The sequence below is a fragment of the Dama dama genome, chromosome 9, assembly GCF_033118175.1.
Source record: "Dama dama isolate Ldn47 chromosome 9, ASM3311817v1, whole genome shotgun sequence".
Lineage (NCBI taxonomy): Eukaryota > Metazoa > Chordata > Mammalia > Artiodactyla > Cervidae > Dama > Dama dama.
Window position 1 is genome coordinate 40,491,805 of NC_083689.1, and position 25,954 is coordinate 40,517,758.

The following is a 25,954-nucleotide window of genomic DNA, read 5'->3' on the forward strand; positions in this document are numbered from 1 at the left end:
AGCAAGACAGAGTGTAGGAAGACTTAGAAGCCTGTCTCAGCAAACTGAGGGCCCAGGCTAAGTTAAGACCAGAATACACTGGGAGTAGGCATGAAAACTTACTAGCCTACCTCCCTCACTGCTGCCAAGTGGTTTCTGAAAACAGAGTTCATGTGGGAACATCCAGAGACTTTCAGCTCCCCAGCCTAGAAGTCGGGGCCTCAACTCCGGGGCCCTGGTGGAACTTCATAATTTCATTTTTCTCTGTTCCTCCATACGATCACACTTAAGTAACACACACAGATCTCTTGAGTGTTTCCACACCAGGCATTTGCCTGCCTAAAGTCAGACCAAGACAACTCACATAGGATAGAAAAGTTTTTAACGACATGCTGTCAATTTTTCGAACTCCTCTGATTGCCAAGAAGGCAAGTACCTAGACTACATGATTCTAGTCTCCCAGAATCATACTGATATGACTCTTGTTTAACTCTGGCTTCATTATCACCCAGGTCCTGGCAGGAGAGTAGATGAAAGTCATATTTGGCCTAGTATGCCAATTTAGACACACAGTACTGCACACACCTGAGTTTGCTCATGTAGTTCTTACCTTCTGGTGTCTATCTCTAAAGAGATCTGTAGTTAAAAAGTAAAGTTAGTCGCTTCAGTTGTGTCTGACTCTTTGTGACCTTATGGACCTATAGCCTGCCAGGCTCCTCTGTCCATGGGATTCTTCAGGCAAGAATAATGGAGTGGGTTTCCATGCCCTCCTCCAGGGGGTCTTCCCAACCCAGGGATCAAACCCGGGTCTCCCATGTCACAGGCAGATTCTTTACCATCTGAGCCACCAGGAAGCCCTTTAAAGAGGTCTGTAGTTAGCAAACAACTACAAGAAACACACTGTAGCTAATTTAAGGAAAAAACGTGTGTTGAAAGACTATGAGGTAGGTCCCAGAATGGAAAGCCAGACCTCAGAAAGGGTGGGGTCCAGGTCTCAGAAAGGGTGGAGTGCAGTTGTGGGATGGGGGTTGTCACAGGTAGAAGGCACATTCAGATGTCAATCCTCCCACCTTTGGAGCGTAACACAAGCAGATTGGGGTTTTTGTTTTTAGTTGCTCCCCATACAGCAGAGGCAGAGCCATTTCTTTTAAAATGGTGCAGAAAAATGTAAAGAAAATAACCATCGTTCACATTCCTACCACTCAAAATAATTAACACTGCTATTTTGGCATATCTGCTTCAGGTTTTTGGTTTGGTTTTTTTTTTTTTTTTCCTGCTTATGCTTTGGTTAGAATCACCCAAAATGTTTATATATTTACTGCAAAGAAATCCTTTTATCCGCAACAGATGCGGCTAGTTTCTGGCTGATCTGGGCCTGGCACCAGCCCCTCCGGCGATCTGCTGCAGCCTTGAGTCTGACCAGCTGGCCGTGAGCCTCTGCCGTTCAGATGGCTTTCCCAGTCTGCACTTCTCTCTTAGAAACTTCATCTGTGCTCAGAATAACGCTGGAGGATGACGATGTGTCCCAGCTCATCAGTGGAGGCCAGGGAGTGGACATCATCATACAAAAACTAATGTGAGAGAGAACAGTTAATTTCACTGTAGCTGGGACCATAAAAGGAGAGGGCAGGGCCTGTATAAAATCATCTGGGCCCTGGGGCTGGGGTCAACATCCCATGTGTTTTTCCTAACACCCGCTCACTCATGTATTCACTCATTCAGTCATCCACTCAGAAACCCTCACCAATGCCTACTGTGTCCTTGCCCTTTCGTTAGGGTCCGGGAATGTGGCAAATATGACGGCCCTTGGTCTGGTGAAGCAAAGTCATGGGCAACCAGCAGGACTCCTAACAGGTGAGACATTCGCGTGGTGTGCAGGGGAAACCAGAGTCGAGTGTGGCCTGCTCTGGCTTGAGGGAGGGGTCTGAGGAGGGGACATTCAAGCTGGGCTTTGGGAAGGGAGCATGGTACCAGCAGGAAAGAATTTAAAGCCCCTGAGGCATCTTAGTGTGATTCAGGGGCCAAGGGGGCAGGGGGCACATGGCAGCTCCTCTATCCAAGCCTCAGTCAGCCCCCAGTTGCCCCAGTGAGGAAGGTATAAACAGTTTTACAGTTAAGAACATAGAAGAAGGATCGTGAGAGAAAAATGACAGTGTGGTGGGTGCTCATTGAATGTGACTGGTCTTCCAAGCAGAGAGAACAGCACACGCAGCAAGGGGGTGAAAACGGGCATGTTGGGAAAGAAACATAAACAAAACTCTTCCTGTGGCTGCCAGCCCCCAAAGGACCCCTCCTAGGGACAGAAATCTTCCACTCCCGGTTCACCCAGGAAGTTTTTGGTGGCGGTGGGAGAGGCCCCGCCTGGAGCCCGGAAGAAGGGGAAGAAGAGACCTAAGAGGCCACCGTTTGGGCTTTTCAGAAGTGTATTCTCTGACTTGGGAGAATTTACAAGTGAAGACTACAAGGCTATCTTGATTCTCCCATTTTCTCCCCGGGCCTAGACCCGGTCCTCTCTGAGCTTCAGGTCCTCCAAATAAAAGCCAAAGATGATAAATACCTCAACTCAGGGTGTGGAAGAACAAACGAAACACTGTGGAAGCTGGCCCCTGCCTCCTCTCTCCAACTTCATCCTGCCCAAATTCATCCCTGCCTCTGGGCCTTTGCACATTCTGTTCCTTCCCTCCAGAATGCTCTTCTCCTGACTAGCTCCTTCTCAACACTCAGGTCTCTTTAATCTCAATATTGGCTGCCTCTCCTGAAAGTCCTATATAGAGGTGCCCATTCTCTTTCATGGCCCTTGTTGTATTTGAAACAGTGGGGGTTTTTTTCCCTTTTGTTTGTTTTATTGTCTGTCTCTCCTGGAATGCCTGTTTCCTGGTGACAGGAACTTAAGTTTCATTCACTGGAGTCTCCCCAAGGCCTAGAACAGCGTTTGGCTTGGGGCAGTAGTACTCAGCCAGTTTTGCTGAATGACAACCCAAGAACCCTACCAGGCCTTGAGGACTCAGAGGCAACTGAACTGCCTTTATAGAGTGTCTAGACTGTTACACCCTGTGCCCAGAGAAGAGCCCTGAAGGGTCTACATGTCAGCATACAGGCTGAGCTCAAAGGTCACTGAGCCCCCAAATGGTGAGAAAACATCCAGTCCTGGGGAGATCCACCCTCCTCCTTCCAAGGACACCTTGTAGTATGTGACCCTTGAAAAGATGCTGCCAATTATACCAACTGTTAGTGAAACAACTGCCGATTCATTCATTCCCCAAATGGCCACCACCATGGGCCAGGCATTGTTGTAGTTGGGGTGGCAGGCAGAGCTTTTAATAGAAAGGAGGTAACCAGAATGACCACACCTTAAGTGACAGAATTGCAGCCCAAGGATAATATAATTTCACTCTGATTCATAATGTCAAATCTTTATCCAATTTCCCTTTTTTTTTAACTTTGCAAAAAATATACATTTATAGGAAGTTGCAAAAACATTACAAAAAGGTCTTACGTACATTTACTTTCCCTCAACAATAGCATCTTGTATAAAACCAGAAAATTGACGTTGGTGCCATCCACAGTGATTTTGGCTCATGGATATCAAATTACTCCAGGAGTATTTGTTGAAAATTATTCACTGAATGTTCAAAAATCAGTTGGTTGTATGCTTGCAGGTCTATTTCTAGATTCTTTTTTCTGTCCTGTGGATCTATTTGGCTATCCCTCTCCTGACAAAATGTCTTGATTAATGTGTCTCTACAGGGAAGTCTTAGAATCAGGAAGAGTGGTTCTTCTCATTTTCTTCTTTTTAAAAATTGCCTTAGCTACTCTGGTTTCTTGACTTTTTCATGTAGAATTTAAAGCAAGCATGTCAGTATGTCAGAAAAAAAAAAGCTTTGCTGGACTTTAATGGGAATTGCATTAAATCCAGAGATCAATTTGGAAGTGACAATTCACTATGCTGAGTCTTCCAATCCAAGAATATGACAGGTTTCTCTATTTATGTAGGTCTTTGCCTTGTTTCATCAATGTTTAGTAGTTTTCAACATACAAGTCTTATGTCTTGTTGGATTTATACATTTCATTTTTCTCTCAAGTGGTTATAAATAATATCAGGTTTTTATTCTTGAGTTCCACATGTTCACTGCTAGTATATGGAAAGACAATTAATTTTTGTTTATCTCATAGCCTGACAAACCTGACAAACTCATTTAGTTCTAGGTATTTGTAGATTCTTTGGAATTTTCTACATAGATCTTCATCATATCATCTACAAATAGTGTTAGTTTTTATTTCTTCCATTTCTGCATTCCTGATTTCATTTCCTTTTTCTTGCCTTGTTGTGCTGGCTCAGACTTCCAGTATGATGTTGAATAGAAGTGATGAAAGCAGATATCCTTGCCTGTCCTGATCTCAGGATTGGTAAGCAAGTAGTCTTTCACATCATAAACAGTGATGTTAGCTATAGGTTTTGTATAGATGACCTTGTCAAGTTTTATTATTTAGAATGAATGTTGAATTTTGTCCCAAAAAATTTTTTTTGCATCAATTGTTATTATCTGTGGTTTTTTGTTTCCTACAGGCTTTTGAAATACTGAAAAAGAGGTTAGAGACTTCCCCATCTGACAATTCGCTCAGACTGGGAACTCAGCTTCTACCACTGGTCTAGTTCTCCATGCCCCAGTGTGCTCAAGAATGCAACCTGGACCTGCATGTGGCTAAAGAAGCCCAACACAGGAAATGCTGCCCAGAGTGTGTCCACTGCTATAGATTTACAACGGCATAGCCAAGGCACAGAGAAGCCCTGTGTTATATAAGCTGATTCTCAACATGGAATTTCCCAAACTTATTTTATCACACGGCAATTTTTTGCACAAACCCTATTATGTTTCATAGGACTTTCTCTGAAACACTTAGGGAACCACTCAACTGAGTCTGTCCCCTAATTTGCAAACTATTCAAAGGCTGAAAGACAAGTGCCCTGACCAAGGTCACAGATGGTGACATCACAGACGCAGCAGGTCTCCTGTCCCCAGCTGGCCGCTCCTGCTCCCAACCATGCTGCTCTGACATACGAAGTCAGTAGGCAGCCCTGCAACACCACACACCGTCATGGAGAGGAGGAACGTTCCACCTCACCAGTCCAGTCCCTTTGGGGGCTCTCAGGCCCTTCATCCCCAGTAAGCTTGAGGATGAGCAGCTTAATTTTTGTAGGTTCGGTGGGACCCATGGGTGGGGATGTATGTAACGCAGCTGGGCCAGTCATGCTGTTCTAGCTCCTTAATGGTAGCACAGGGTCCAGGAGTGCATGTACAACCTGCTGGTCTAACATGACTCCAGACCAGAAATTATTAGAATTACTAATAATTCTAATTAGAGAGAATAAGAAAAAAAAAGTTTTTGCATGGAGATGATGCTAAATTAGGAGGCACTGAGCTAGAGCAAACTCTTCAGAGTCTGGAGAAAACTTGTGAGAATCCCTTGGACTGCAAGATCAAACCAGCCAATCCTAAAGGAAGTCAGTCCTCAATATTCATTGCAAGGACTGATGCTGAAGCTGAAACTCCAATACTTTGGCCACCTGATGGGAAGAACTCACACATCTGAAAAGACCCTGATGCTGGGAAAAGTTGAAGGCAGGAGGAGAAGGGGATGAGAGGATGAGATGGTTGGACAGCATCACTGACTCGATGGACATGAGTTTGAGTAAGCTCCTGGAGTTGGTGATGGACAGGGAAGTCTGGCGTGCTGCAGTCCATGGGGTCGCAAAGAGTCGGATGCAACTGAACTAAACTAAGCTAGAGCTACCAGGAAGCACCATGCAGAACAAAGCTGTAACATGAAGTGAGACCTTGGTTCCTTACACAAGACTGAGCCGGATCTAGTCAGGCTGAAGCAAAACCTACTTCCAGAATGTAAATGACAAGACTAGTAAGTGCCCTCTTCCTCAAACCGGTGAGATGGAATCTTGTCAGTTGCCAACAGAATCCTACCTAGTTGGCCTGTGAAGCAGATTGGCTCAGAGTAAGTTATCACTGAACTGGATCCGCAGACCCCTCTCCATCAAGAGATCATTTCCCCTAAGGTTCCAAAGCAAATAACAACCTTTTCTGCCCCTCTCATCCCGGGCCCCTACCCACTCTCAGACTGATGCCCCCTGCCCTACTTCCCATTAAAACAGTAAGAACACAGGCAGCCAAGAGCAGCTTGGGCAATACTTGATATACATCATACATTTATTAGTGAATATCCCTCTGAAATCAGCAACAATATTAAAAAAAATAATGATTGCACTACTTGGTCAAGCAGAACTAGCAACTTTCATTTTAAAAAAAGTACAAATCTGTTAAAAATTTCAATCGGTATACACATATATAATACAACATACTAGTTATGTTAAATGCTACAAACCAATGTGAATCCAATGGAATGGAAAAAACCACACATTTAAGCTTTAAGAACCATTTTTTTTTCTCTATATATTAGCATTTTCTCAAATACATACATGGGAAAAATGAGGTAACTGTAAAATGTGCAAGGAACAGGGCCCCCCCAAATTACATGTTTATATATATATATGTAATTATATATATATATATAAAAGACCTTTCTAACACAGAACACAGGTGCTGGGCCCAGCCAGGGCTGGGGGATGGAGCCCACTGTCATGCCTAGGCCAGAAGTTGGTAAATAAAACAGTAAACAATGACAAGCCCCCACCACAGGAAATCATTGGTAACATGGCATCTATAGCAAGGTCGGCAAATCACAAACATCCTAAATAATTGTCTTATAAATCTTTTTTTTAAGTGATTTTTTTTTTAATGTTGTTTCCCCCCCAATAGCTGCTCGCTGGAATCACTGCTGCAGCCGACACACAATCCGTGAGCCTGTTTCCGCCTGCCCCAGGAACTGGAAAGGGTTTTGAAAACCTTTTTTGGGGGTGGGGAAGGGAGGGGGGTTGGAGAGGGTGGTTCTCTGTGTAAAACGTGGGGTTTTCAACACTGCTATAAATATAGAAATGTCACCTGGAGTTATATACAGTAAGACTTTGGGTTCTCCACGGGGTGGGGCCAGGCTGATGGGGCCCCATGGCAGGCTGGGGGGTGGCGGGAAGCCAGGGCCGCTGCTGGAGAACGAGGGTGGTTGGAGCATCCCTGAGGCAGCAGGCGCCAGGGGCTGCCTGCTAGGATGTGCCGGCCCCACACGCGGTTCGTTCAGGGCAGCAACCCCAGCTGGGGGTGAGGAAGAGAAGGAATGGGACCACGAGGGCGAGGGTGGGGAACTCAGCCAGACCCTATGGGGGCTCCTCCAGACCTTGGAGGGCAGGGCTCAAGCTGGGAGGCGGCCCCTGGAGGTGGGTCCACACCCTCCCTGGAGCCAGGTCCTCCCGGACTTCCTTGGAGGAGACACGCCCAGGCAGGTGGGAGACAGGTCCTGGCTAGAGAGGGAGAAATGCCCTGAAAAGCGTACGGTCCCGGTAGGCTCTGGGGACGTGTGCAGTACAGTGCATGGCAGTTATCAGCTGAGCACAGACCCCCCAACCCCACCCACAACCGCCAGCCACCCGGCCCAGCCCCAGCCGCGCACATGCATGTAGACCAGGCGGTACAGCGCAGACCATTCCCTGCCCCCTGGGCACTTGGTCCTGGTTGGTCCCCATACCCCCCCCCATTAAACCAAAAGAAAAGAGATTGTTTAAAAATCCACACCCTCAGATCCTACACGCGATTTGGGGCCAAATGATCAACATAAACTGCTGCTCCTCACGTTCATGCAAAACGACAGAAAGGGGAGATCGGGCACGGGTCTGGGCACCGTCACTGCCAGGGAGGGCAGCCACCCGCAACACAGGAGGTCGCTCTCCCCGGCCTGGCCCAGGCCCTCTCAGAGGGCCCATCTGCCGCAGCCCAGAGCCTGCCTCCTGCCTGCTTGGGAGGCTGGCTCTGATGCTCCCCAGCCTGGGCTCGTGGCCGGAATGTTGTGCCTGGGCTGAGGGCCCTCTAGGGAGCCAGCCCCACCCTCACAGCAGCCTGGCTGCCTGAGTCAGCCGAGGGTCAGGGCGGAAGGACCCGCTTGGGCTTCCTGCCACCACCTGTCCACGCCTGTCTGTGCCACCTGCACAGAGGGCATGCCACTTCAGGGCAAGAGACCAGGCGACCCGGACAGCTCCCCCTTTGCCCATCTTGGGGCCAACGATCTCCACCGGCCACACTAAGGGAATGGACCCTGGCTCCCAGTGCTGGCAGGAAAAGGAGACAGACCCGAGGGCAAACAGGAGAGAGACTGAGTTACGGACGCTCAGGCTGCTCCCTGGTGGGCAGACGGGTGGGCAGATGGGGAAGGAGTCTTTGGAGATTGGCAAATGCAGGGGCTTATTGCAGGGGCTTCTCTCGGGCTGACCCTGACAGCAGCTCTGGAGAGGCAGGCAGGAACGGCAGGGCAGGCCGGGACCACGCCCTCCCTGGGCACCCCCCGAGTTTCCAGAGCTTTGGGCAGGGTTCTCCGGGGCGGCTGTGGGGCCTCACTCAGCCTCCCTGGGCACCTCGGAAGCGTCGGCCCGGCAAATGGGACACGTCCGGTTGGCCTGGGGGGAAGCAGCCTCATGTCAAGACTCCACTCCTTCCCAACCCCCATCCCATCTGAGGCTCTTCTGCTGCCTGGTGGGGACCTGGCTCCCTGCGTGGAACCAAAAACTTCTGGAAGCCAAAGAGGACGCAGAGGGAAGCCCTCCAGTCCCCCTCCTCCCTCCCCACACCTGGGGGCCAGCATGGGAACCTTACCTTCAACCACTTGTCGACACACTTGGTGTGGAACTCATGGTTGCAGGGGAGGACCCGGAGCAGCTGCCGCGCCTCGAAATCACTGAAGCAGACGACACACCTGGGAGGAGTTACAGAGCATCACCCCCACCCTGACGGCAAGGGCAGACTCAGGGCAGAGCACAAAGCCCCTCCCCCGGAAATCAGAACCCCATCTGTGCTCACAGAGAAGCTGGGGGCAGCAGGGGGGTGTAAGGGGCGGCCAGGGCACTCACAGCGTCTGCTCCGACTGGTGACTGTCCGGGTGAAAGCGGTATGATGGAAGCTGCTCGATGTCCGCTTTGGTGAGGCCACGGGGTTTGGCATCTCCCAGCCGCTCGGCCAGATTCAGGAGAGCCTGGACGCGGGCAGGAGGGGAGAGTCAGCGGCGGCCAGGGCTGGAGGTCCCCCAGGCCCCCACTTCCCAGGACCGGGCTCCACGGGACCTCATAGTTCTCCATCTCCACGTCATCCACATCAAGATCCAGGCTGATGGTGGGCCCCATTGCTGTCGGTGACATCGGCAGCATCGAGCTAGTGAGAGACAAGCACGTGGGCCCAGGGTCAAGGGCAGTAGGCATAGGGAGCATTGCGGGGGGAGGGGGCGGTCCCGATTCCCGCCATGAGACCAAGCCCAGAACTCTGCACTGTTCACACCAGGGACCCCATTGGGGAGCATGAGTGTGCAGGTCTGGTCTAGTGGGGATGCTGGGGCTCTCAAGCAGCCTCGGGACCTCTGTGGGACCCTGTTTGGGTCTAACCACTAAAGGCCCCAGGAGAACAGCCCCACAGCTCTGGAGCAGATATGCAGGTACTCACAGGAAGTAGGGCAGGAAGCTGGGGTAGTACGGTGGTGGGGGAGGCGGCGGGGGCGGCGGGGGGAGCGGCTGTTGCAGACGGTATCTCTGGGTGCTCAGTCTCCGAGGCATCACGTGGGAATATGGCTGCGAGAGAGGGGCCAGGGGCAGGTCAGCCACGGGCCTGTCTCCCCGGTCACCCTCGAGCCAGAGCAGGGGCAGCACTCACCACACCGAAGGACAGCTCCTGGTGCAGGGTGTCGTGGGGCAGGTAGTGCATGGGCACGGACAGGGGAGGGCCGGGGGCCGAGGTGGAGTAGGTGAAGCTCCCCAGGGGGTGCTGATCCCCCCGGAGATCCACATCATTGTCGAGGCGCTGCAGGGGCTGGGAGAAGTTGGGGGGGGGGGCGTTGGCAGTCAGTGACGAGGGGCGTCCCCTGGCCCCTGCCCCACCCACCATCCCCTGTAGCATCGGACCCGTCGCCAGGACTCACCATGCGTGGGTGCTGTGTCTGCAGGGACACAAACTGCCCAAGAGGTGCCATGTGAGCGGGCTGGGGGTGCGGGGCCGGCGGCGGGGGGTGCAGGATGTAGTGGTCACTGGAGATGAGGTGGGGGTAGGCCTGGTAGGGCACCGGGAGCTGCTGCATGGTGCACGCCTGGATCAGCTGCTGAGAAAGGGGGCAGAGGCTGGAGAACGTTCTTCTGGGCTCTGGGTTGGGTCTTAGGTTTGTGGGATCAGGGCCAGGGCCCATTCCACCCGACGAGAAGTCCTCTGGACCATCTAGTCCTGGACTAGGCCTCCCAGGCAGGACATCTTGCTCTGAAGGCCCACAGTGACAACTCCAAACCACACAGCAGGCCCTGGGATGCAGGGCCATCCCTGAGTTCTGCAACACCCCTCCACTGGACATGAATACACGAACGCTTTTCTGGACAAGGCTGTGACCTGGAGCCGAGAGAACTCTGACAGCCTGGGTGAGGGCCGTCAAGTGCAGCTCAGTTCTGCTACGGGCCCAAGCCCGAGGCCTTCGGCTAGAGGTGGGCCAGGAGGCCTGGGCGGGCGCTCACTCACCGGGGGCGGGAGGCAGCAGAGCGGGTAGTGCTGCCCGCTGAACATCACGGAGCATGCTGGGAGCTGCTGAGTGCTGCAGCCAGGGATGTGCTGGCCTGTAGGCAAGGGGAAGCCTTGGGTGGTCACCGTGGTGACTGTGTAGGACAGAGGGACAGGTCCCTGGTGCACCTGCAGGAGAGAGACCCAGAACTGTGAGGAGGCCACTCGGCTGCCCCTGAGGTGAGAAAGTCCCGCCGGGCCAGCTCTCTTCCCTTCTCTAGCTGGGGCCTACCCACTGTAGACCTGGCTGCTACCTCCTGCCCCAAGCCCGAGAGAGTCCTCTGGGAACCCAGGAGGGGCTCTCTAGCTCTATCACTCATCCACCATGTGGCCCCAGGGAAGGTCCTTCCCTTCTCTGGGCTTCAATGTACCAACCTGTACACCAGGGCTAAAGATGCCTCCCCAAACAGAGCAATGAGTTCAGCAAGATGAAGTCAGGGTACTGCTTCTCTGTTCCTTGGACCGACTTGCCAGAGGCCAGGGCGGCAAGGCGGAGTGCAAGGGTGGGGGGTTCTGCCTACCTGCTCGTGGAGATCAACCATGAACGGGCTCTGCTGGGAGGCTGGGTGCAGCATTCGGGGGCTCCCGCCGGCAGGAGCCGAGGCTCGGCGCTCCTCTACGGGGAGGTGTGCTGGTCGGGGCGGCAGCTGCTGGGAGGGGAAGCGCTCATCCTGGGCAGGCGGGCTGGCCAGGGGGCCCTCGCGGCTGGGGCTGCACCACAGAGAGGAGGCCCCAGTAGCACTGACGAGGGCCGCTCATTCACAGAGCACGGAAGAAGCCAAAGGTCCACTACCCACTGGGGAAGGAAGACAGCTCAGGGCCCTGGGCCCACCACCCCTGGTCCCTGTGTCCAGCCCAGGCTGACAGCCCCCACGCCAGTGGCTCCAGGATCCATAGGACTGGGAGGTTCCCTCCTACCTTCCCCAGAACTGGCCCGGGCTGCTGCTGGGTCCTGCAGGGAATCGCCGTTGACCCCCAGGGGCAGAGGGTGCCCACCTAGTCACTGCCAGAGCCCATGGTTGCATCAGGGGTGGCAGAGGGCTGGAGGGGCTGGGCCAGGGCACACGACCCTAGGAGGCAAACCGACAAAGGGACTAAGGCACAGAGAAGTCCAGTCCCTTGCTCCACGAGGGGTCAGGGAGGGAGCATCAAACTTCTGCACCCTGGTTCCAGAAGCCCACTCATGCCCGCCTGCCACGCCCCTGTGCTCCCCTGGAAGCACTGCACTCTGGCACTGGGATTCAGGGTGGACAGACCAGAGAGAGGCTTGGCCTGCAGGGAGTCCAGAGGGCTGGCTCACATGCTTCCAGGCCAGATGGCTCTGGTGTAAGGCTCCCTCCAGGTGGGTCTTCAGGGAACCCTGTCGTGGTGCAAGGATCTACAAATATGACCTACAGGTAGTAGGGTTTCTGAGGGGACTCCAGCTTCCTCCCTTCTATCTGCTTGGCTCAAGAAGGATTGCATTCCTCCCACTACTTATATATGAGAGATTCTGACTTGGTTCCTGCCCTTGGGGGTTCTCAGTCCAAGACAAGTCAGGAGTCATCCCTCAGTATCCATAGGGTACATGTTCTAGGACTCCCATGATACCGAAATCTGAGAATGCTTAAATCCCTTATGTGAAATGGTGTAATATTTGCATATAACCTATACACATCCTCCCCTGGAATTTCTATCATTTCTAGATTACTTATGACACCTAATACAATGTAAATGCTAGGTAAATATGATGTAAATGCTACCTAAAGGGCAAATTCAACTTTTGCTTTTTGCAACTTGATGGATTTTTTTCCCCAATGTTTTCAATCTACAGTTGGTTACATCTCTGGGTGTGAACCTATGGATAGAGAGGATCGACAGTATACTTCCTTTCCATAATCTGTTACCACAGTGCCCACCCAAGTGAGACTTCACCTACTCTTAAAAGAAGGAACTGTTAGCTCCATGCTGCAGAAGAGAAAACTGAGGCTCAGAGACAAGAAAGGACTTGCTCAAGGTGCCACAGGAAGTGTCAAAGCGGGGAGGTGGGCTGACTACAAGCCTCTTGCTGTACCCTGCTGCCCAATGCGAAAGGGTCCAGGCCAAGAATTTTGGCATGACGCAATGAAGCAATAAACGCAGTCAACCTCTGATGGACTGGTGGGTCTGGCAAGAAGCCAGGCCCTCTGGGGCAGGAGGAGGGGGTTGGAGGGGGTGGTATAAACCTGACCCAACACAGCCCGCAAGTCGGAGGTAGGGTTTGCTGAGAAAAAAAAAGAGGAAGCAAGAACCTAAACCCAAGGGAGGAAGCTGAGTGGGAACGAGGTGGGGCAGGAGCTGGGGTCCAGGAGGGGCAAGTTTTGGGGGGGCAGGGGTATTAACTCCAGAGGTTGGAATGAGGTCCTGGCAGGGAAAGCTCTGGAATCTGTCAGGCCCTGCAAAGCAAAAGGGCACGTCTAGCATGACCAGCCCTTGGCTGTTTCTACCACTGGGACCCCGCCTCCATAGAACGAGACTCCTATGCTTCCTCCACACACAGCCTCAAGTGCTGCCTCTCTGTTCACACAGTTAGGAATGTGTGCACTGTCCCCTCAACTCCTTGTTCCTCTCTGTTCACACAGTTAGGAATGTGTGCACTGTCCCCTCAACTCCTTGTTCCTCTCCTCTGAGCTGGGCTTTATGTGTATGGGCCCTAACTTTCACAATGAGCCTGAAAGGGAGGAGTTTTCTCTACCTGCTAAGACAGCATAGGGCCCAAGGCCACGGAAGAGCTGGAATTCACACTCCTCCCAGCCAGCAATTGGCAGAAGGGTGGACAAGGTCCAGTGGATTGTATCCAGCACAGGGCAGGCCTGATGTGGTAAATGCACCCAGGAGAGCTGATAACCTAGGCCTAAGGTCTATGTAATCAGTCTGGCAGCAGTGAAGTTAGTGCCAATGATTAAAAATTGGGAGATTACATAAAAATCTGGCCTTTCAGAGTGAGTGAGTGTGAGTATGTGTGTCTGTGTGTGTGTGGTGAAGCAGAAAATCTGGTCCCTCATTCCTGCTTGACTCCCTCACTCTGAGCATGAGCTTTCTCTCCAGGCCACCCCAGACCCATTCCCCGCCTGTCCACCACAGGTGACTGGGGTTGTAACCCCCGGTGTGGGCCAAGTGCACATCCTAACACACATGTGTACACACACACACGCACACAGCCTCGATTCCTGCTGATGATCCAGCTGAGCAAACATAGGCCAAGAAAGACTTAGAGGAAACCCCCAAATAGCTGAAACGACAAACTCCTGACCCACCCTACACTTTTTGGATCAGAATCTTAGGAAGGTTGGGGAACAAAAGTGCCTGGAATTCCACCAAATTCCCCAGCAGTTTCTATAGCACAGGCAGTGCTTAATAACCTCTGTTCTAACTGACCTCGGAGATTCTGAGAGACCTCAGTCCTGCTGATGGGGAGTTATTAACAAGAACTACAATACTTTCCATGTGCCATCCCAGTTAAGTCCTCACAGCAACCCTCAGAAGTAGGAACACTGAGGATGAGATCTCACTGAGAGAAGTGAGACCCAAGGCCAGTCAGCTACAGTTGAGTGCCCAGGGACACAGCAGTGGCCTCAACTGCTCCTCTTATGCTAGGCTATCTTGTTGAAGGCTGGGCAATGTCAAGGCTCGGGGTGAAGAACTACAGAGGCCCAGGCCCATGGGATTCTGCTCTGGCCAGCCTCTTCAAAAACGCCCACAGCGCAGGAAAGGGAAGTGGTGAGGAGCTGGGAAATCCAGCCACCAGACAGAAGCCCTTGAGCTGTGGCCAATGGTGCCAAAAGTGGCAGTGTCAACCCTTGCATTTTATTAACACGTGATGCCCTGACCTGGCAGTCTTGGTTGAGGATTGGGCACTTTGCTTCCTCTCTCTGAGCCACAGCTTATTCATCTGTAAAATGGGAACAGGCCAATAATCACCTCCCAGGGGACTGGTAAGGACTCCCCAAAGTCCACTGCAGTGATCTGCAAAGCTCAGGTATCAGCTGAGCTTTACACTATCAAAATGTCAGACAGGATCCTGCAGGGAATACCCCAGCTGGTTCTTGACTGGGAACAGAGATGGCCCAGGAGGAACTCACCCACGTTACAGTTGAGGAAACTGGGACCCAAAGAAAGGAAATAACTCACTCCAGACTATAAAGCCAAAGCGGGTCAGAATTAGTCCTGGCTGGTCATCTAGGCCCAGGCTTCTTTAACCCTAACTTGCATTATCATCAGTACCCTCAAGAATTACCTAATGCCAAATCTCTACTGCGGGCCCTGAAGGAGATCAGGAGAGCTTTCTCTTTCAGGAACCCTGATGAGCCCTATCGTGGTGAGAAGTAAGTGAGGCCCAAAGTTGGAGCTAGCAACTTGCTCAAGGTCAAACAGCAAAGCCACCACCTAACTGCTGTCTTTTACCACGCGTCCTTTGGGCTGGGCTCTTAATGAGGTCTCTGAAAAAGAGTCCTGAGGGTCCCATCCCTAAATCCAATCTTGCCCAGAAGCAGGGACTGCATCTTGCATCCCGCTCCTCCCCCACGCACTTTCAGTGCCCCAAGCAGCTATCCTCATCCTGGTCGAGGGAGACCCTAACATATAATTTGGGCCTGGCGGCTGTTTGCAGGACAGGGGCTGTTTTGCAGATAAGCCAAGTGAGGCCCTGAGGAGAGGAGCAGACTGAGGCAGGCTGAGAAGCATCCCTCCCTACTCCCTCCCACCAGCCCCCCAAAAGAGGCAGGCCGGGCCCCGCACTGCCTGGAGGACAAGCAGAGCTACCCAACTGTGTGTCTCGTGGCAGCTGAGGGCAGGACCACCAGGCTCTGAGTTAAGTAAGAGCCGTGCGCCAGCCCAGACTCCCTGGGTGACCTTGGTCAAGGAAATCTTCCCTTCTGAGACTCAGTTGGCACAACTGTAAAATGGGGGTGGAAATCTCTCCTTCCCAGAGCTCCCAAATAAAGCCACAATAAGCAAGACGCAAGAAACCAGGTGGTCACATTATACGGGGAGGTAACCAGTGTCCCTAAAGGGCAAGCCCCTTCTTAATGTGGGCCAGACGCAGGTAGCGGGGTTCGGGGAGCTTCCTCAACCAACCCACCCTGGGAAAGGGGACAGGCGTGGGGGAGGGGGCCGTGGTACGGATACTCGCCCAGAGCCGGGCCTCCCTCACCCCCTTCTCACTCCTTTGTGCTGTGCTCAGAGGAACATCGGGGACGAGAGGCCAGACTGCGGCGTCGGGGCCAGAGCGCTGTGACTTTAAGAACCGAGGATCCCGGACCATGTGCTCGGCGTGAGACAAAAGCAACAACAAAGGAAGTGGCGGCGGCAGGGGGAGGGGGCAGCTCCTTCCTCTCCAACCGCAGCGCTCAGCCTCTGGAGAAGGAGACTCGGCCTGGCCTGGGGGGCGCTGGGGGTGGGGAGGGGTCCCGGATTCTAGAGGCCTCGCCGTCCCCACTCCGAACTGCCCGTGATTAACTCCTGCAGAGCCAGCTAGATCACAATACCCAGTCCCAGGGGAAGGGGGGCAGGAGTTCTAGGGATGCAGAAATCGGGAGTTGGGGGCTCAGTCCCCGACTCACCTTCGGCCTCACGGTGACTCCTTTGTTCCCGATCTAGAACGGCCAAGCTGGGCAGGGGGCGGAGGTGGGGGTGGGAGTATGCTGCCTGGACCCTTTAAGAGCCCCCGCCCTGCGGAACAATGTGCTCCCTTCCCCACCCCCTAGTCCGGGGGCTGTCCGGATCCTTCCGGGGCCCTCTCTCTTTGTTGTCCGTCCGCCGAACGTCTGCCTCGCGAGGCCCACGCGTGGCCAGCCCAGGCCCTTGGGAAGCAGGAGGCAGTGCAGGACGCGGCCGGGTTTGCGCAGCTGCCTGCGGCTGGCCCTTTAAGAACTGTCCGCGGCGGCAGCGGAATGTAACAAACCCCACATTTGATTCACAACATTCGAAGCGGCGGGGCCGCGCGCCGGGCGGGAGGGGGACTCGCGGGGACGCGCCGGGAGGTTCCGGCAAACAGTAGCCGGCAGCTGCCCGCAAGGGCCCCGCCCCTTGCCAAGAGCTCCTCCCCTCGGGGGTGCTAAGAGCCAATCACCCGCCGGGACTCGGCACGTGATTAGTGGGTCGCCATCTTGAAGGCAGATTTTTTTTTTTTTAAAAACTCCTTCTCGTCCCCACCTCCTCACTTAAAGTGACCGCAGCCATCACAAGCAAGGGGCGGGGCCACATGGCCTGACCTAAAGATGGAAGACCCTCTAGGTGGCTAAGACAAATTGGCTGCAACTCTAACTTGCTATGCAAACTCGCGAATCACTCATGCTTCTGAGGTGGTTTCCCTGCCCGAGAAACGGGTCCCGCTGGGAGAGCTGCAGCCCGGACTTACTGTGTCATAGTCCCCTCCTCGGGACGGGGCGGCGCCTGGGACACTGAAGTGCAATGAACCAGACCTTCGAAGGGGCAAGAGCGGCCCCTTAAGCCAGCTTCAGTGGTTAGGAAGGCTCTAACAGCCCTGGACCGGCAACCTCCCCGGAGATGACGTCAGCTCCGAGAGCTACTGCGCCGCGATGACATCATGGCCTGGCCGCCCCGCATCTCCTTGTTTATACTGCGCGGTGACTTTAAATAGTTGGGTGGGCCTGGCTTGCTCAACGAACCAATAAAGGGCAATCCATGCAAATAAGCTAACGCTTGCCGGGAAGGGGGATTGGCCCGGAGCGCGCTGACGTCACAAACACATTTAACCGCCCCGCCCCTAGCGTGGCCAGGGAAAGGGGCGGGGAACAGTTTGAAGCTAGAGTAGGAGGCGTGAAAAGGAAGTGTTAATCCCTCAGTCCTGTCCGATTCTTTGCAAGCCGCTTCACTGTAGCCCATTAGTCTCCTCGGTCCATGGAATTCTCCAGGTCACCTGCGCTCTAATTGCTCTAGGAGAGGCGTGGGAGAGCTGCTTGCCTAGGTGGACAGTGCAACTAAACCCAACGAAGTCTTTAGTTTCCTACAATATTCCTATGAGACAGATTACTACAACCTGCCCATTTTACAAAGGGGTAAAGAACATCAAGAGGGGCGTCATTCACCCCAGGTCACACTGCTGAGGTGACGCTTGAATCCAAGACAAAGCCGAGCTTCGTTCCCCTCTGCCTCCATGTCTGCCTGGGTACATTATACAAAATGAGGTATTACCTCCATATCGACGGCGGGCGGGGGGAAGGAGAGAAAAATCAGTAATATTTAAAATATTCAAGAGCTGGGAACAGGCTGAATATAAAGTACGCACAGAATCCATAACTACACTCCTCTAGATGGAGCTGCACTGACACAGGGCTACTTCCGAATCAGCCCTACACGAGATACCAGCACAAATGTTAAAACATCTGCTGAGCCCGTGTAGTGGGGCTGCTGGGCGTGTGCCTGTGTGTGATTTTCTATGCTTCTTTGGTATATTTCATAATCCCAGATTTCAAAAATGAAACATACTAAACTGAGTGTAACAGTATCAATGTTTTTTAAAAGAGAATATATTCAGTATCACAATAGAATATTTTTGGAAGGATATACAGGAGACATTAATAACTGCCCTCATGGAGAACTGAAGGGAGAGCACTGGGCCAGAAGGACAAACTTTTTATTCAATATGCTTTTGTATGTTTGCTATTTAAAAAAAAAACAACAAAAAACCTATACCGTATAACCTACCGAAAATTCTAGAGAAAATTACTGCAAAACAGTGTGTCTTAAGGATTTCCAGTCATTAAAACTTGTGTTCCTTTAGAGGCATCCAATAGAAACAACCCAGAAGGAAGTTTGGGGAACAGACATGCCTATCCAAGTAATGTTTAGCGCAACAACAATCTGACACCATACTGTGGATGTGCAGCCAATAACACAAAAACTGAAAATGGTGTCTAGGTGCAGACCTGTAGGGACAAGAGATCAAATTCAGGAGGCATGCTACAGATGTTACCTGGAATGCCGAACTCTCACCATCACAATTAAACTATGGGTGCATGAGAATAAATGGGGATGCCTTTCTCTACCATCTCCTTAACAGAAACTCTCCCTTCCCCTAAATCCCTTCCAATCTTTTATTTTTCTCACTGTAAAAGCAATCAGAAAATCCTTCCTACACTCAAAGTGCTTACACAGACCAACCCCTGCTTGCCTGTGTAGGGGTAGAACCTGCAATGGCTCCCTAATGCCTACCTTTCGGGGCTGTGCTTAACAAGACAAGCTTCCCCGACCAAACTCTTCAGGCTCACTTCTCCCCAGCATCTCTCCCACAGCCATGGCTGGGCTCCCTCTGGCCTTCCCTGCCTCTCGCTTCCTTTCTACCGATGCATTCCTTGAATGCATCGGTAGAATGCAATGCTTGAAGCTTGGCTCCCATCTCACCTCTTACAGGAAGCTGTGAAGTCTCCAGCTTGAGCTGAACTTCCCTATCTTTGAATTCAGGCCTAGATGCACCCTGACCTTCACTTCATGCCATTTGATTTGCACACAGCCCTGTCATGACCACTTCATGTCTCACGCAGTAATCTCCTCCTTGCCTGAGAGGATTCAGTATTTTTAAGTGCAGTGACATTCAGCCTTCACTGAGACACCACAGAGGTAATCTCATTTTACAGGTGAGGATCTGAGGCTCAAGGAAGGGAAGCGACTTGCCTGAGGCCACAGTGTGGGAATCCTTACCAAGCTCAGATGGTAAAGAATCTGCCTGCAATGCAGGAGAACCAGGTTCATCACTGGATTGGGAAGATCCCCTGGAGAAGGGAATGGCTAGCCACTCCAGTACTCTTGTCTGCAGAATTCCATGGACAGAGGCGGACTACAATCCATGGGGTCGCAAAGAGTTGGACACAACTGAGTGACTAATACTCTGGGCTTCCCTCATAGCTCAGTTGATAAAGAATCTGCTTGCAATGCAGGAGACTGGGTTCGATACCTGGGCCGGGAAGATGCTCTGGAGAAGGAAATGGCAACCCACTCCAGTATTCTTGCCTGGAGAATCCCATGGACAGAGGAGCCTGGCAGGCTCCAGTCCATGGGGTCGCAAGAGTTGGACACCACCCCACACAGGAAGTGACTCCAATTACTACTCCATAATCCACTTACTCCTTTGAAGACACCAGCGCTCTGACTGTGCCATTGTCTCTGCCTAAAGTGTCCTCAACATCCCCTGCTCACCTCTGGCCAAACTCTGCTCAACCTTAGGGGCTCAGCTGAAAGGCTGTCTGCTCGGAGCCTCTCCTGACCTGTCTCCTGGTTTCTACAATATGCAGCACGCCTGTTATCACACTGCATCAGGACAGCAGAAAGCATCTCATGGGGCTGCTCCTTCTACCCCTAGCAGGGCCTGGCTCACACTGGACGGTGGATGCCCAAGGAAGGAGCTCTGGGTTGCTCTTCCTTGCCCCTGATGCTTCAGGGCCAGGAAATCTTCCTCCTGCCTTGTCTCACACGTGACCCTCTGGTTTATGTCCCTGGGATGCCCTCAGCAAATCCCTACAGCCCTCAAGGTTCCTGCCCCCAGGACCAGAGGCCAATAACACGTCTCCCTCTGACCTGAAAAACTTTCCTGGGCACATGCAAAATCACTCTGGAGCAAGTGGGAAGGAGGCTCAGTTTTAACCTATTTCCCAGGGAAGTCAGGAATCTGGACTTTCCTCTCATTTATGAGTCCTCTGCTTTGAAACCCCAGTGTGGGCCCATAGCCTATATACCTACTGTGTGCCTCACCCTCATCACCCCACCCCGCCCCACCCCTCTGAAGGCAGGTTCTGTTACTTTCATCTTACAGATGAAGAAAATGGCTCAGGAAATGACTCCCCTTGACCCAGTTCCCAAAGTGTGGCCCAGGGAGCTCCAGAAATGATTGGTGGGGGTGGCTCACGCTTGGCCAAGCACCTCCCATGAAGTTCTGTGGAGAAACTGGAGTTCTGGAGTCTCCTGCATGATGTGGGTAAATCCTACCCTGATCATCTCATTGGTCCTCCCAATGACCTAGGTATCAGTGTGTGCTCCACTTTACAGATGAGGAAGCTCGGGCAAAAGAGGACATGACTCACCCACCATTACATAGTCATCAAGGGGCAAACATGGGGTCACATTTTAAGCTAACATTAAGTTTGGTTCACACAATGCAAATGCCAACACAGGGTCTCCAAGTGTCCAATAATCAAAAGCACAAGAGCCTCTCCAGATCACAGACTGGAAGAATGGCAGAGAGGGGTTTGAACACTGGTCCCTTGAATGCAAAATACTGGATGCTACCTACATTCCGGCTTCCACCCCAGGACTCTGCAGGAGATGGTTCCTGCTGGGGCCTCCCCTATTCTACCTGCCTACCTAAGAGCCTGGACAGCTGGCTGCCTCCTTCCCTCCATCAGGGGTCAGAAAGTACTCCACTCCTTTTTTCTAAAACCCCTCAAGCCCTCCTCCAGATGCAGGGCCCAGCAGCCTTCCCAAGTGAAGCCGGCAGAACACAGAGATTGAGGGACGATCCAGGAACACACAGCACAGCCTGGTAAAGCCCGCTCAGGACACAGACCTCCCAGCTACCCCAGAGCATCAGCCTGGAGCCTCACATTCCAGGGTAGGGGTTGACAGGCCCCACTCTGCCAAGTCCTTGCTGCTTAGGGCAGGCTTGAACACACCTGAGCCCTAAGCTTTGGTTGCCCCAAAAAGCAGAGACCATTTATGCATATGGGGGAGGGTGGCATGTCTATAAAGGTGTTCCCAGGTCTGGGTTCGAGGCTGCAGCACTCTGGCCCCAGCTCTGAGTCTTGGTCAGTGCTGTGGCCTCTCTCTTCCTCAGTCTCACTTCTGTAAAACCAGGATGATGACAGCACTAACGACAGATGCCATTTCCTGAGCACTCTGTGTATGCAGCACTGCTGTTCATCTCCTACAGGCTACAGAGAGGGCAGGCAGACACTGATGGTTAAGTGCAGTGCCTCAGAAGCCAGCCCACCTAGACTATGAGAAAGCTGCCACCTCTATGAGGCTCACAGTTTGTCCAGTGAAAATAGGGGTGACTGTGAGTCAACAGTGGCTTCCACTGTGTGCACATCTTCCACGGTCCTGGAAGATACCATGTGCTTGAATGTGTGAGCTTTGTGGGTAAGGCACTGGGAGGGGATCCGCTTCCTGACTCCCTCCCTGTTATAGCTGTCATCCGTGGAACACATAGGGTCTGGTAAACGAAGGAGCAGGTACAGGTCACCACAGCATCCAGAGATGAAAATCGGGCGCTGCAAGATTGTGGGAGCCTGGCAACTCCCGGGAGATGAGTCCAGCTGAATCCCCCCTTTGCCCTCCAACCAAGGCCAGCTTCCTACACCCACATCGTCTTTCTTGCCCTGGGCCCATCTCGACTCGGGCTTCATAGCCCTCAGGCAACAGAGTGTGTGACCTTGGGCAAGACACAGATCCTCTGGAGCCCCCGCGCCTGCCTTTACCCTCAAAGCAGTACCCACGCCGCTGGCGTGCAGTGGTCTGTTCTTCCGACCCGAGGCAGCCCCAGAGCAAGGTTTGGGTCGCGCTGGATCCCCAGCAGCTGGGACAAGGAGCGCTGGTAGTGTTTGGGACAGCGCTAAGGAGGCCAAAGCACTGCAGTCTGTCCTGGACTCCTGGGCTCCAGCTCTAGCCGGGACTCGCCAGGGGTTGCGATCGGAGCATGCGTGGAGCGCAGGGCACTCTGGGACTAGTAGTTCCCAGGGGCTCCCCGTACTGGAACACCAGACAGCGGGCAGAGCAGCTCCGGCCCAGAGTCCCAGGACAGCAAGCTCCCGCCCAGCGGACGCAGCCCGGCGGACTCTGGCCTTGCTGGAGGTCCCTGCGCTACACTGCTAGCCCACTGCCGCCCCCTATCGCTCCATCCTCGTTGACCCTGCGCCTGGGGCGCACGGCGCAGGGTCCAGGCCGTGCGTTACCTGGGGCCGCGGCGGGGCTCTAACCCCACCCGGCGGCCGGTGCGTTGCTCCCGCTGCAGCCCGGGGTCCTGGTCCCGCTGCGGCCCGAGCGCCGCCTGCCGCGGTCCCCCCTTTGGCCCGATGCAGTGGAACGGTCCACAGACCTCTTCACCCGGGCGCGCGCGCGCGCGGGCTCTACAGCAGCTACGTAGCTTCACCCTCGCTCCCGCGCACGTATGGAAGTACCTGGACTGCACCAAGCGCGCAGGAGCGGAGGGTGGAAGGAGGCGGAGCGTGTCTCGGCCACGCCCCCTCAGTGTACGGCCGCAAAGGGCGCGCAAGGGCGAGGCTTACAGGGTCTGGCACCCCAGGTGCCCCCTTTGCTACCGGTGTGACCTTGGATGAATGACTAAATAGGAAAGATAATACGAGCCCGTGGCCGTTCAAAGAACCTTTGCTTCACGGACAGTTTGTTCCCATCCCTCAGCTTCGGAATGTGTGTGTGTGTGTGTGTGTGTGTGTGCGCGCGCGCGCGGGAGAAGGTAACAAGGATCTACATACAAAGAGCAAAGACTGAGATCAGCAGATCTTGGTTCCTCTCTGTGGGTCATTCTCTGAGCTTCAGTTTCCTCTTCTGTGAAATGGGAATGATGATACCTCCTTCGGGATGTAGGGAGACTCTAGTGACAAAAGAATGCTTCTGTCCATTGCTAGAGCCACCCTGGACCAAAGTGGGAATACCTGCTCAGGCCTGGGATCCAGAGGGCATCCCCGCCCACTGCATCCTAGGGTGTAATTAGCCGGCTAGGACTACAACTCCCATCGCGCCCCGCTCCATCAGGGTCGTGCTGGGAGCTGTAGTCCCTGCAGACCTTACTCTCAGAGGCTGCCCTCTTTCCTCGGCCCAGGACTTGGCACCTCTGCCGAGGGAGGGCCCGCTGCCTCGAGGCCGACTTACTTTTTAAAGCTTGCATTTGTTGAGTTCTACCCAGTGAGGGAATATTATTAGTGTCCCTGTTTTATAGATTCGAAAGCTGAAGTATAGCGAGCTGAGGGATTTTTGCTAGGAAGTGACAGACTCAGGATTTCTGTCCAGGCCTGTTATCCAGAACCTGCTTTCTACCTCACTCTGGTTCATCCTTTAGCAAACATATGTTTTGTTTTTTTCTTTTTAAATACGAACTACATTAAAGCCTCATTTAGGATATACTTTGTAGCTATACAGTAAAATAAATCTTATGTGTACATTCTTCATAAATGTATACCTCTGTATAACTAAAATCTAATCAAGATCTAGAACATTTTCATCACTTTGGAAAGTTCCCTCTTACCCCCTCCAAGTCAGTTTCCTGCTGTCATAACTATGGATCTGGTTCCTGACACGATAGATTTGTTTTTTGTGTTTAGAACTTCATATCATGGAATAACTGTGTAAATGCTGTCGTCTTTCGTTCTGCATCATGTTTTTTGAGATCCAACCTGCGGTAGGTATCACTAGTCTGTTCTTTTTTGCCCCCAGTTTTATTGAGAGCTAATTAATGTTGACATATAGCGTTTTGTAAGTTTAAGGTGTACAGTATTATCCAATACATGTATATACTGCAGAACGTTTCCCTAAATAAGGTTAGTTAACACTTCCTTCACCTACGTAGTTAGCATTTTGTTGTTTTGTTGTTGTTTTGCTTTGCACTACTCTCAATAGGAACTTTCAGGTATAAGGTAGATACAGTATTATTGACTATAGTCACCTTGCTATACATTAGATCCCCAGAACTTACTCATTTTATGTAACTCAAAGTTTGTTTCTTTTGACCAACACTTCCTGGTTTCCCCCACCCCCCAGCTCCTGGCAACCTCCATGCTACAATCTGTTTCTATGTATTTGACTTAAAAAAAAAAGTTCTATATATCAATGAGATCATGCAGTACTTGCCTTTCTCTAACTGACTTATTTCACTTAGCATGTATCCCTGTTTAGCATGTGTCACTTAACATGGTGCCCCTCAGGTCTGTCCATGTAGTTACAAATGGCAAGATTTCTTTATTTTTTATGGCTGAGGAATATTCCATTGTGTGTATATGTATATATGTATATACCACAGTTTATTCATTCATCCATCACTGGATACCTAGGTTGTTTTCAAGTATTGGCTGTTGTGAATAATACTGCAATGAACACAGGCAGGGTTTTGTTATTCATTTATTTTGTTTTACTTTCTTTTCTAACTTGATGGCTAGTAACTCATTGTATGAATGTACAATGGTTTTTGAAACCCAATCCTTTGAAGAAATGATCCCTGAGTTCCAGCCACCTTGATCTTTCAATTCTCCCAGGAGCCAGGTTCTTTCCTTAGTGAGGCTTTGGACACACCGTTCCCTCTGCCAGGGCTTCCCTTTCCTTCCTTGTGGCCTGACCTACTCTGTGTCACAGAGCCTCCCTCTGTGGGGGCAGGGATGCTTTTCCCCCCCACGGCCAGTGTCCTCCGCCAAGCACAGTGCCTGGACAAGGTGAGCAATCAGTCCCTGTCCATTGAAGGGACTCAGAAGAGGCAGGGGACCCCAGGAGGGCCATGTGACACCGGGTCGCATTCCTGGAGGGCTCAGAGGCCTGTTCCGTCTCAGAGACAGCCATGTGTTATTTTACTTCCCCCTATTTTCCTGATGTGGAAACTGAGGCTGAGAAGAGCTGGAATGGGAACACAGGTCTTCCTGGCTGTGACCCCTTCCCGGGATGGTGGTGGTGAGGAGTGTTGAGAAGAACCTGAGGGAAGGCTCTAGGGACGTTGTTGCAGAGCAGAGAGGGGAAGTGGGGCCTGTTACTCCCTGAAATCAAGCCCAGTGGAAGTGGTCAGGCAACTCTCAACTCCATAAAAACAAATACAGTTGGGGCCACGGAGTGAAGGTCAGGGGAAGAGGTGAGCTCCCCACCACTGGGGCTGTGCAGACTGTGGCAGAGCAGCCCTGTGGAAGGGGTCCTTTAGAGAGAATGTGTGCTCTGGGAAGGGGCTCAGAGGTCTGGGGGTGGTGAGGCGTTGGTCTCATGGGTCCTCAGGTTCTTTCTAGGATGAGAGTTGTCAATCTGACACCAAGCGGCTGTTTATATATTAATACCTTGGGCTGGTTCCTCAGATGTAAGACAGAGTGATGAAGGAAACTTGTATTCTGCAAAGGTGTGTGCAGCTGGAAGGTTGAGGAGGGGTTGGACACACGCACAGCAACGAGACACACTCGGCCCAGGCTCTCCAGGTCACCTCTGAAGCCATACGCTGTTGAGGTGGGGGAGCGAGCGGGGCACTCCATGTTTCAGATGAAGTTGTAGCTCAGAGAGGAATCACTTGCCAGACACCACAGGACAAGTCAGGGCTTGATTTCAACTTG

The 25,954-nt window shown here is 52.4% G+C and overlaps 1 protein-coding gene across 6 annotated transcripts; it reads right to left on the reverse strand.

Annotated features, from left to right (window-relative positions):
* Positions 1-6,177: 6,177 nt before the first annotated feature.
* Positions 6,178-22,798, reverse strand: RNF44 (ring finger protein 44). 6 transcript variants are annotated; one of them, XM_061150973.1, is made up of 11 exons: positions 22,598-22,798; positions 11,595-11,746; positions 11,198-11,387; positions 10,638-10,805; positions 10,057-10,233; positions 9,792-9,947; positions 9,585-9,709; positions 9,212-9,299; positions 9,002-9,123; positions 8,748-8,847; positions 6,178-8,551 (listed from the first exon to the last, which is right to left on the reverse strand). In XM_061150973.1, exons 2-11 carry the CDS (start codon positions 11,699-11,701, stop codon positions 8,489-8,491), a joined length of 1,296 nt encoding a protein of 431 aa, XP_061006956.1. In that variant the 5' UTR covers positions 11,702-11,746; positions 22,598-22,798; the 3' UTR covers positions 6,178-8,488. The 6 variants fall into 6 exon arrangements, with proteins under 6 accessions (XP_061006956.1, XP_061006957.1, XP_061006955.1 ...); XM_061150974.1 differs by lacking the exon at positions 22,598-22,798 and adding an exon at positions 17,053-19,544; XM_061150972.1 differs by lacking the exon at positions 22,598-22,798 and adding an exon at positions 16,256-16,950.
* Positions 22,799-25,954: the final 3,156 nt, after the last annotated feature.